The sequence below is a fragment of the Paralichthys olivaceus genome, chromosome 2, assembly GCF_024713975.1.
Source record: "Paralichthys olivaceus isolate ysfri-2021 chromosome 2, ASM2471397v2, whole genome shotgun sequence".
Classification (NCBI taxonomy): domain Eukaryota; kingdom Metazoa; phylum Chordata; class Actinopteri; order Pleuronectiformes; family Paralichthyidae; genus Paralichthys; species Paralichthys olivaceus.
The window spans coordinates 10,246,898-10,258,522 of record NC_091094.1 but is presented as its reverse complement, the minus strand read 5'-3'; the positions used below and the strand labels follow the sequence as shown (position 1 = coordinate 10,258,522).

At 42.1% G+C, this 11,625-nt stretch overlaps 1 protein-coding gene across 2 annotated transcripts; it reads right to left on the bottom strand.

The window, feature by feature from the left end:
- Nucleotides 1–701: 701 nt before the first annotated feature.
- dusp7 (dual specificity phosphatase 7) lies at nt 702–11,353 on the bottom strand. 2 transcript variants are annotated; one of them, XM_069535148.1, is made up of 4 exons: nt 11,162–11,320; nt 10,423–10,860; nt 8,354–8,782; nt 713–5,551 (listed from the first exon to the last, which is right to left on the bottom strand). In XM_069535148.1, exons 2-4 carry the CDS (start codon nt 10,832–10,834, stop codon nt 5,235–5,237), a joined length of 1,158 nt encoding a protein of 385 aa, XP_069391249.1. In that variant the 5' UTR covers nt 10,835–10,860; nt 11,162–11,320; the 3' UTR covers nt 713–5,234. The 2 variants fall into 2 exon arrangements, with proteins under 2 accessions (XP_019952480.2, XP_069391249.1); XM_020096921.2 differs by having other exon boundaries at nt 702–5,551; nt 10,423–11,353.
- Between the last annotated feature and the right edge of the window lie 272 nt (nt 11,354–11,625).

The window sequence follows — 11,625 nt, the reverse complement described above, 5'->3', positions numbered from 1 at the left end:
GTCTTTTACGACAAACACTAACATGTTCCTTGTTTACTGCACGTTAACTCACAGAAGTGCATGAGACGGGAAGTGACAAAGTTTCAGTTTAAGCAATCAAACGTGTGTCAGAAACCTTAAACTCCACAGTAAAGACGCAACCAGACAATGACTCTTTGTCTGTCTGCGTGTGTGTGTGTGTGTGTTCGAGAAGCTAAGAGGAAGTCTTAAACAAAGCAAAACCAAACAAACTTGTATTAGAAATAATACAGATAATACCACTACACGTTACTTATTCCATTATTAGAATGTAGCTATAAGCAGTTAACTTATTAATCACTGATAGACATTGTTAACATTTGTCTTTCTGTGTGTTGGAAGTGATTTTTATCTGTTTTTTGTGTTGTTCAAATAATTATACAGAACTGAATGAATACAGTTGCGCAACAAACTGCAGGTCAGTGTTAGAGGATGTGAACAACTTTGTGTAGCAATATTTTTTTCTTCTCAATTTCCTGTTTCTTGCTAAATCATCAGATTTAACTTGAGCCTGAGGTTGGGAAGCATTGTTTTACAGAATGGCATGTTGATAAATCACCCCAACAATGACCTGATCAATACTGCACCATAGACACTGTCGATATGTTGGTAAACAGATGACAAATTCACTGACTTTAACTGGATTTAGCTCTTTGTCGTAAGAAATAAGAAGAAAGCACATATTAAAGAAAAAAATATTTCAATATTTATTTGCGGTATAAACATGTGTCATGTTGTTTCCATACACTGTACAATACATAGGGTCAGTCGTATTTCCTTCAGAGGACAGAAAGGTGAAGCTGCCTCGGTTAACACGCACCCTTGTTTTTATACACAGAGATTGCATCTTTTTTAAAAACTGTTTACAGCACAATACAAAACAGCTATTCAACATGTGTTTGAAGCTGTAACACGATGCAAGATGCATTGTCAAAAAAATCCCTGAAAAATTCCTCACTGAGGTAACGTTTTTAAATCATTCACTTTTTCTTTCACTTTGTGTTTTTACGCCGCCGCTCCCTCTCGCTCATGTCTTTACCTCCCGAGCACATTCTTACCGAGATGTAGCTACAAGTTTAAGGACACAGAAACTGCCGTTCCTGTGATCTGGCAAATTTACAAACAGAGAAAAAGACTCGATTTCTCTTTCATTGTTACAAAGACACAAAAACTCAAGAAAGCAGCTTGAAATCCACCATTTCCTTTTTTTAAATAGAAAAGCTCCGTACTGAAATATATTTCAATCCTAGGGTGCAAGTGATCAAGTCCTCAGTGTTTTTTTTCTTATTGTAAATGGGACATGACTCCGGATGAGGGAAGTCCATTCAAGCATGGTAGTATTATTTTCATCTCTGATGCTATAATGAGAGAGGAACTTTTGCATATAAATTCATAACATATATATACTTATATATATATTCATATAGAAAGGCCACAGGAATAGCATAGAGCACATTATATCAAAACAAGACGGAAAAAGACCTTGTAATTATTTAAGCCAGGTGGTGTAATCTTCTATTGTGAAATATAACTGGCATGCTGAACCACAGCTCTGGCTGTGTGAAGCAGTGTGTGTGTGTATGTGTTTGTTTGTCTGTGTGTGTGTGTGTTTGTGTGTTTTTGTGTCACAGAGGGCCACTTTCAGGTTAATACTGGGCACAGCCGCCCTACATTTTTGGACACCCCAGGAGAAATGTTACTTCAGTCCACAAGCCATAATCGAACTGGATGTTGTATAATCATATAGAAGAGATATATATAGTATAAAAGAAGAAGAATTTAAAAATTTTTGAGGTCTTGAGTCTACAAAATACTGCAAAAAAGGTGTTTTGATATATTGCAGAGTAACAAACACGACCTCGTGTGACCCGTTACAGTAAAACGACAGCTGGCTGTCTGTTATTACCATGTTCTGATTCAAATAACAGTTAACAAACATTTCTCTTTTTTTTTTTTTTTTTACACAATGCTTTCTTCTAAAGTGAGATACAAAGAGTATTGAACAGTCAGCATTAGAAACAAGTTAGAAAGATTATATAAGGCCAGCTGAAACCAACCCTGTTCTGCTGCTGTCCCCTCTGAAACCCAGTTCTTTGTTTCTGCTTTGACCCCGTCCACATTTTCACTTTCAAACTAACTTTCTGTAGTTTGCTGTAAGACACTGGACCTCATGCAAAAACCACCCGCACAAACAGATCCGTTATTATCAGGTGTGAGTAACTTATGAGAATTAAGTTGGATTTAGGTCTGAAGAGGTCTTGTCACTAATGCTGTAGCTGTAATACCAGCTGTAATTCTTCAATTGTAGTGTTTTAATCCAGCACTTATCCCACTGAGGTTTTCCTGGATTTGCTAACGACGTCTCTAACTCGTTACATTCACCTCCTGTTTCCTCTTCAATACAAACCAAACTCATGAGTAGTCTGGACCTGTCGTGTGAGTCACTAACAGTCTGCTTTTCTCCCCAGGCGGAGAGAGACACGTTTGAAATATAAATGTTAATGAGTTGAAGGTTTGAATGTGTTCCAGACTTACATAAATGCTTGACTTCAAGTTTTGACTGGCATGAGTGTTTTTGGCGGAAGAGTTCACACTCAGCTGCCTCAGCATCTTTCTGCTGTTCACAGAGCCAAACATCCACCGTTCCACCTGGCACAGAACTTCACCTGTAGCCTGATGGTGTTCCCTGTCTCTCTTTTAAACATCAGCAACCTCTTTTGCTGCAGCAAGATGCTTTTTAGGATCAAACTTGGTGTCATAACAATGACAGTGTAGAATAAACACAGTAATAAACTACCTTCTCTCTATTTGTGGGTCCCTAAGCACGACTGACTGATGTCTTTTGGTCTCCTGATCTCTGATATGGTCCTCGGTATGAACTTCTGCTTTTTAAATCGCATTGACATACTTGTGAATTAAACTTTTTTACAAATGGAGTGAGACAAGTTGCCTTACGTGGTTACTTTGGGGTGACCATTAAGTTAATGGCCACAATTCTCTGAAAATGTACCTCTTTGTTAAAGGTTTCTAAATCTGACTTTATGGAAAAAATTTGGATAAGAAAATGTTCTTGCATGAGCCCAGGTGTATCTACAGGTGTTGCCTTAAGTCAAAGTGCTGCAACTATAAAACGGAACCTACTTTACACTTTTGCACAATTATGCAGCGGATGGAAATCTGAACTTTTTTGGGATATTTTTCTTGAAGTCACTGCAGGATTCTGTCATTTGTTTTTCAAATCTTATTTAAGAAGTGCTACTAATGTGGACCGGGTCTCAGAAAACTCCCTGACCACATGCTGTCGCCGCCATGTTCAGCAGCAACAGCAGTTAAAAAAACAGTCCTCAGCGCTCATTTTCCAACTTGGTAAATCAACATCCAACCTGTATCATCCCATTAATCATTTATTTCATTTAATATACTGGAGGCTTAAGGGTGAATCAACTGATGACATTTTTTTTGATGAAATAGGTGATTCCCCCGCCAGAAAGACCTTCCTTTCCATTTTCTCCAATGCAGCTAAGGGACATGAAGCTATTAAGTAGGTTAAGTGCAGTCTTAAGCTGAGGCCAGTCCCCGTCCACAACCCTGACACAGAAACTAAGTTACAATCACAGTCCCTTGTCCACGAGTCCCTTTTTTTGGCATCTATTTGGTACCTGAAAGGAACCGAAGATAGACCAACAAATCAAACCAGCTCTTCTTGGGCAAGAAGAAGTTTGCTATGTAGGTAATACAAGAGAGTTGAGGCACTTCTTTGCCCGACGTTGCTGAAGTAAGCTGCCCAGAAATGTTAACACTACCCAAGATTCTCTGAAGCCAACTTTGAGCTCTCGCCCAAGTCCCTGCCTCAAAGTACAAGAGTCCCGGCGGTTTGAAAACCAGTTTGGCAAAAACATAGTAAGACAATACGATATGATGAAATAACTAAGGAAGTTTGGTTGGAGTCTGGTTTCAGACTGAAATGAAACAAACGAGTGAAACAATCAAAACAACTTAGGCAACTGGTTGAACAGTCATGTGGGGGAAGGAAGTAGAAACTGGGAAGTTGCACTTGAAAACGCTTGGCAACGTCAAATCTGGTCCCACACCTGACCACTATTCAACTGGCAACTCCTGACCCTGTGTCTGGTCTAACCCACAGTGTGACTCACTCATCCCTGAACCCTGAACCCTGGTCCTTTGCCCTGGACCCAGCTCCTGCTCCTTCCCCACTGCACGGTGCAGCTGTCTGGACTCGTCGCAGCCTGGGACTGGCCTCTCCTCTCCTCTTTCCCCTCCTCCCCTCTGAATGTCTCTTTATCTGCCTGCTTCCAGCACCGGCTCCAAGTGCCAACAAGTCAATGGCTACACCACTGTGCAAACTGCATTAGGTCATTACGAACCTAAAAGAAAAACTAAACTAAACAAACGAAGACAACTCACAAAATGTTCCTTTGATGGCGTCGCCACACCCACTCTTCTTTAGTTTTACAATCTCTTAAGCCATTATTGGATTGGATTACTTTGTTTTTTTTTGGACAAAGATAAAATTTCTGTGTAAATATTTATATATCGTATAGATTTGTGCATAAATGTACACAAAAATATACAAAAATGCATATAGACATACTTGTTAAGGACTGCCCATACAATTTCTGCTATGTACGTTAACATACATACAGTACAAACATACATACTTCTGTTTATGCGTGTGTTTTAATTCCTTGGTTTTTAAAAACTCTACATTCAGTAGAGCGAGATTTCCTACGAGCAAATCCCATATTCTCCACTTGGCACCAGTCAGCTCGGCTCAAAGGCCGAGACAGAAACAACGACAGGACCAGAGGACGCTGTCCCCTCACAAATCGAGTGCCGCAGACCTTCCCGTGTTCCCGTCTTTGTATGAAGCTGTCACCCGTCGCTCAGTTTCTCAGTCAGTTCAGTCTCCTCGTCTCTGAGCTCTTCCTCAAGATTCAGTCAACTCTGAGGAGGACGCCTCTGTCTTTCAGTTCCTCGCTCTAGGTTTAAAATAAAAATCACTCGCCTTCCCCCTGTTAACGTGGCATCTGTGACCTCCGCAACGTCCAACGTTGCTCCGTGGCCAGGCTCTCGGACAACGAGCCTCAGGAGGCTAAAACATTCATTAAAACTGGCTGCGTTAAGCAGGCTCAAGTGCAGCCACTTGATACCATGTTAACAACACCAGCTTGACCCGCCCCCCCCTCCTCTGATTTTCATGTGGACTCCAGTGTGTCCAGTTGAAACACATTGTGATTGGTCGGGGTGGTGAAGAAGAGCTGGTCGTGCGGCGGGGAGGTCGAGTGGTTGTCGCAGGGGCTGTTGAGGCCCAGCGTCCGCTCAAAGTCCAGGAGCTGGCCCATGAAGTTAAAGTTTGGGGAAATGTTCGACTTTTTCCGCTTGACGAAGTCGTAGGCGTCGTTGAGCGACAGGTTGAGCTTCTGCATCAGATAGGCCACCGTGACGGTCACCGAGCGGCTGATCCCGGCCAGGCAGTGGACCAGGATGCCACACTTTTTCGAACGTGCCTCGTCTGAAGATGGGGGGGGGGGGGGGCATGAGAACAGAAGAAAACATGATAAAGATGATGAGACAACTGTTAAAACCCATGTTTCATGTATCATACACCCAAGCCTTTTAATTATTCATTGATTCATCCACCATTAATTGATTGTTTCACTGATTCATTGCTTTGAGTCACTTTTCAGGCAAAAAACGTCAAATATTTGTCGTTCCAGTTTCTTAAATGTGATTATTTTCTCCATTTTATATCATAAAAAAGTGAAAATACTTTTTGGTTTTGTACTTTGTACTAAAACAGGATGACAATAGACATATAATTGCATTCTGTGAAACCATGATGGATGTTCTGCTTCCTTTTTTTCTTGAGATATTGAAGATCAAATGATTAATGAAGACAAAATCATCTGTACGCTAAAATGATTTGTTAGCTGCATCCCAAATGTGGTCACACGCAAAGTCATGACAAGGAGCAATGTGACCAATATTTAAATGGCAACTATTTTGACAGTTGATCATTAAAATATTTTCTGCTTTTCTCTTCCTGTATGATAACAAGCTGAAATGATCTCACAGACAATTATTATTTATGAGAAAATGATCTGTATGTTTTACAATCACTTTAAATATCACTCAACAATTTCTTCTCTTTTTGGTTTTTAAGTCAAAAAAAGAAAGATGAGTTACAGTTCCACAGAAGGTCACTGAAGACTGACACTGATCATCCAGCCCTGATTCAACACATCTATTGTATAACACATTAACTCCAATGCAAAATATGAAAAAAAGAAAATCTGAACGGATTTTTTTCAAAAGGAAAAGAAGAGTCATTTAAAAACAAGTTCAATTCACAGTGTCTTTTTTCAATGACAGCAGCAAGTCGTGCTTCATTGTGCTTTCTAGCTCTCAGTCTGTATAAAAACATGAATAAAAAAAAACCATCTTACATTATTAACAGGCTACATCCATCCACCTTTTTGAGCCCTCGCACTTGCATCACCAAAGGCCATTAGGGTGAGAGTTAAGTGCTTCTTTCCTTTCTTTCTTCCTTCACTCACTCTCTTTCATCCTCTCCTTTATCGCTCTCTGCCTCTCCTCACTCTCTCTCCGCCTGCATCTCTTGTTGCAGGATTGGGGTCAGACGGCTCACGAGCTCGGGCTGCCGAGCGGAAGCCAAATTAAATTCATATGTGATGTGTTCTCGCTTTCCACAATAAAAGAAAGTGGCCAAAAATCCTCATCGGGAGACTTGAACCAAACAACACGAGGCCCAGAAGTCAAATAAGTAACCAGGAGTTCATCTGCAGTGAGCTGGTCTTCAGCATTACGTCACTGTACTGAAAATGCAACATCCTTCCATTTGTCAAGCGGTGAAAATAACAGAGTGTATTAAATCCCTCCCTCTATACATTGAAAACATGCTTCGATAATCATTTCAGACATTTAAGGAATCCGTAGTTTACAGCAGCGCAGAGTCAGGTCACATCTCTTTAAACCCGAGCTTCTCTCCTTTACACATAATTACCCTGCTGTTAAGATGTGACGTAATTCCTGCACATTACAGCCAATCAGGCAGCGCCATTTAACATCAGCATGAACCCAATCTGCCACGACCTCTGGCTCTGGCATATGTCACACTTCCTCACACCTACGCAGAAACATTACCCCCCCCCCCCCCCCCCCCCAAAAGAAGAAAGGTCAGGGGTCTGGACAATCTAAGACAAACATAAAAGCTCTGGCTCTGAGTCATCAGAGACGGAATTCACTCATTCCCGAGGAGTTAAGTCACAGGGAATGATGGGAAACGCCGAAAATGGTGCAGAGAAGCATGGTAGGCAGCGGATGAAAGTCACGAGGCTTCAGTGTGGCCTCATCCTCCCGAAAAAAAAATCAATTTTCATGTTTTATTCAGGACTTTGTTTTATGTTTTGTGATTTTAAATTTGCATATTTTCTCACAAAAGAGCAACTTAGAACTGCACAAAATTCTGTCTGAAGCTTGAAAACATGATCAACATTTTCTTGGTTTATATAGATTTTATAAAGGAGAAATATAATCTAACACAACTAGTGTCGAAACAGAAAGTGCTGTGAATGTTTGCTGTTGTTTTTTCGTTCTCTGTGTTTGTGTTTTGGACTGTTGGTCGAACAAAACAGCAATTTTAAGATGTGAACATAAGCTTTGCAAAAACAGCTTTGTGCATTTTCACCCTTTTATGACATTTTTATAAACCTAACGACGAATCGATAGAAAATGATCATTGACTGCGTCTCTAAAGTCACTGCAAATTTATTTGACATTTTTATAATTTTTGGTGGAAAAATACTAAATATTCACTGGTTTCTGCTTCTGATGTTTGAACATTTGCTTTGAACCTTTGAGACGGTGAAAAAAGGCAGAACATATTAATTATATTATGCACAAAATTATACTGATTTTTAAACTCTCACATGTTTTACATTTGTCGTGTAAATTACTGTATAATTTCTTTTCATTATTATCTTATATTTCTTTGGGTGAACTGGTCACAGCCGGTAAACGGGTGCTGATGAGAGATCATCAATACATCAGGTTTTGTTTTAAAGTTGTAAACCAGTGAAACAACCATTATATTGTAATTATATAACATTACATAATATTGAAAATAAAAAATCCAGATAGAGCTCATGAAAGTTCTTATGTTGTTTAACCCTAAAGTATGTTTATTGTTGACTTCTGCCTTTTTATAGGCGGGAAAATTCCTCTGAGCAGCTGCTGTGAACAAAAGGATCTGACGTACACAACATTAACTGGAGCACGCTCCACCTTTACTCACCAATGAATGAAATGGCCTCTGGGAAAAACTGCGAGAGGTTCTGGCTCCAGTGATCGGAGATGGGGATCTGTTTGTACTTGAAGTCGCCTTCGTGTTCGAACATGTTGGGCAGGTTGGGCGTCACGTTGAGGATGTACTTGATATTGTACTTGCTGAGCACATCCAGGTTGGTGGAGTCTTTGGCACAGCCCAGGTAAAGGTAGGGCAGGATCTGGACGGGAAATGCCGGCTGGTTGTTGGGGAGGGGGCTGCCCTCCGACTCCGTGGCGCTGCCCGGCTCGCGGTCCGATTCCCCGTCGGAGCAGTCGGAGCTGATGCGAAGTCCCCCAAGACCTAGGACGGAGGTCGGCGGGGAGCTGCTGGGACAGGAGCAGTCCAAGTTGGTCTCACAGTGCTCAGGGTACTCGGACTGGAACTTGTTGAAGCCCCCTGGAGAACAAGGAGAGGACCAGAGGAGAGGGTCAACATTCAGATAGTGTAAAGAAAATGATCAGTGAATACCGCCAGTTGTATTGTTTGTGGTAAAATGCACAATTGAACGTGTTAAAAATGTCAGCTGCACATTACACGAGGCGAAACCATGGAAAAGAAGCTATACTAGTAAATAACATAATTATAAAACAATGAGATACATACTTAAAAACTACGTACTCACATTTTAAGTAGACACACATTTTACTACAAATAAATTCATTTTCTAATAACATTGTGTTTTAACTGTAACCAGATAAGTGGAGGTCAAATGAAGTTCACAATTAGAATGAACTCTTATTCAGGAGTGGACGTTATGGACAAAATAATATCAAGATAAAACATTTCATTTGAGTTGATATTGATGATCATCACGTTAAACATCACATTATTATTTATTTTAGGTGAAATTGACCAATCTGAGGGAGATCAGTGAGTTGATTCACCTCCTCCCAATGCATAATAATAATAATCATATCGATACAGACCGAACCTTTGATACATCGCGATTAATGAAAAACATCTTGCGATAATGATTGTTTCATCACCCAGCCTCAGTCGTATTCCTCTTAGTCTACCACTGTTTAATGTAGCACTACATCACACACTGATGTGGCACATGATTTTAAAATAACGTGACATTTATGTCATTCTGAATAAACAGGCTGGACAGATGTGCTCCATTGAGAAAAGCTGAGGCCCGGAGGGAATCAGTCAGTCAGACAGTCAGACAGTCAGACAGACAGTCAGCTCTGCTTCATCACAGCTCTGCGCTGTGGACTTTTTGTGAATGGCAGCAGGAATTGTGACAACACTCAAACATTGCTGTGATACTCTAGAATCAATCTGCTGCTCCGGCTCCCTGTAACGTGTGTGTCGTGTTTTCATAACTCATTCTTCTTCACACGCTGGTGGATTGTTTCAGAGTGTGTCTATGTTTCCCTGTTCATTCATGAAGAAAAAAAAGAGGCTGTCTTCTCCTAAAGGAACACACAACATGGCGGGGCCATTGCTTTTTTTCTGTTGCAGCATTTAATTGAAAACATCTTTGACCCAGCTCTATAAAAACTGTTCGGTGTTTCTCTCTGATAATTAACAGTGAGAATAAAGCAGTTTGTATGATAAGAGAAGTGATCCTGTGGAACATGAAAGTTCATTTTGACTTCACACAGTTACAGTGTGTCTGTGATGATATAATCATTCTTGATTATAAACAGACCTCATTAGGACACAGTAATAACAACGAACAGCTCTGGAGGAAACACCTGGATTTATCTAATGTATGTTATCATCTGTGACAGCACTTTTGAATATCTAATATCAGAGGCTTTATTCTATTTTTGATGAAGCAGACACATTTTTAAGTGTTCTGTCCCACACAGCAAACATCTGCAGATAAAACCCAATACATATATCCATTCATTTCATTATAAATAATCAAAACTAGATGATCATAACCCCATGTTCTCAAGGTGAAGTGACACTAACATGATCTACATGTGTCCTCTAATTGGGACAGTATTCGGACACCATATGTCATTAAATGGACAATAACAAACATCCAGCTCCTCATAGTCACTAAATAAAAACAGTCTTACCCTCCAGGTAGAAAGCCTTGCACCCGTCGTCCCGCAGCTTGTGCAGCAGAAGCCCCAGCACCGAGCTCCCCAGCCCGGACTCCTGCCGCTCGGAGGTCGCCTCGTCGTACAGCACCACCACGTCCGTTTTGCAGCGCTTGACGAATTTCTCCTTGTCCTCGTTGTTGGGGATGATGGAGCGGATGGGCAGGTTGCCCTTCTTCAGCCTGCGGAGCATGAGGCCCGGGATGGCCAGGTTGATGGCGGACTCGATGTGCGAGGACTCGTACAGCTCGTGGGCTCTGCAGTCCAGCAGCAGCAGCGCGCCGGCCCCGGACTCCAGCTCCTCCTGCAGCCACTCCACGCTCTTACCGGACAGCATCATCGTCGTGGTCGCGATCACGGAGCCGCTCCACTGGTGAGTAATGACCATCGGGGAAACGTGACTCCGCCGCTCCGCTGCCGTGACATGAAGAACCGCGCACAGCGAGAAGAGGAGGAAATCACGGCGCTAAACTTCCCTCCCGGACACCGCCGCTTCTCTGAGGGCGCGCACACACACACACACACACACACGCACCCAGCACACGCTGCCACACACATCCAACACGCGCGCACCGATGCCCCTCTGGCCGGAGCAGGAGGCTCCAACATGCAGAGGTTTCCTCTCTCCCTCCTTCAGTCCACCAGGAGAAGCGGAGTTGTCACTCCAGCCCATCGACGTCCATCCAGGCGTCCGGCTCCGAGGCGTCCCGCAGACCAACGACACGGCCCCGAAGAAGCCTCGATAGCGTCTCAGGAGCTCGGTGTGCGGGATGAGCTGCCGCCGTTAAAGTCCATGACTTCGGTTGTTCTCCCACTCGCTGGCCCGGGGAGCCTCTGTGGTCTGTGCCCGACTCTGGATGCGTCCAGGAGGCTGAGCCGCTGCGAGGAGGGAGGAGCGCACACGGTTAAAGGCGCAGAGCAGTCAGTCACATGAACACAGTGTTTTCATGACATTACTGCTGCTGCCCATTCATTGACTGAGCACACAGCAGTCTATTAGTGATATAGTGATAATGATCACATAATAAAGATGCAATAATAACACTGACGATAATAAATGATGATAATTCAAATGATCAGAAATGGTCAAATCTGCAAATCAAAGTCAGAATTCAATCATGTTGCCTGTCTCAGACACGTCCATTTATTCAGTCCATTCATTGATTGACCAGACAGCAG

Coding starts and splice junctions, on each gene's coding strand:
- dusp7 (XM_020096921.2), bottom strand. CDS start 10,834: ATGGTCATTACTCACCAGTGGAGCGGCTCCGTGATCGCGACCACGACG. Junction 8,783..10,422: donor CAAGGCTTTCTACCTGGAGG/GTAAGACTGTTT, acceptor CTTGTTCTCCAG/GGGGCTTCAACAAGTTCCAG. Junction 5,552..8,353: donor AGAGGCCATTTCATTCATTG/GTGAGTAAAGGT, acceptor CCCCATCTTCAG/ACGAGGCACGTTCGAAAAAG.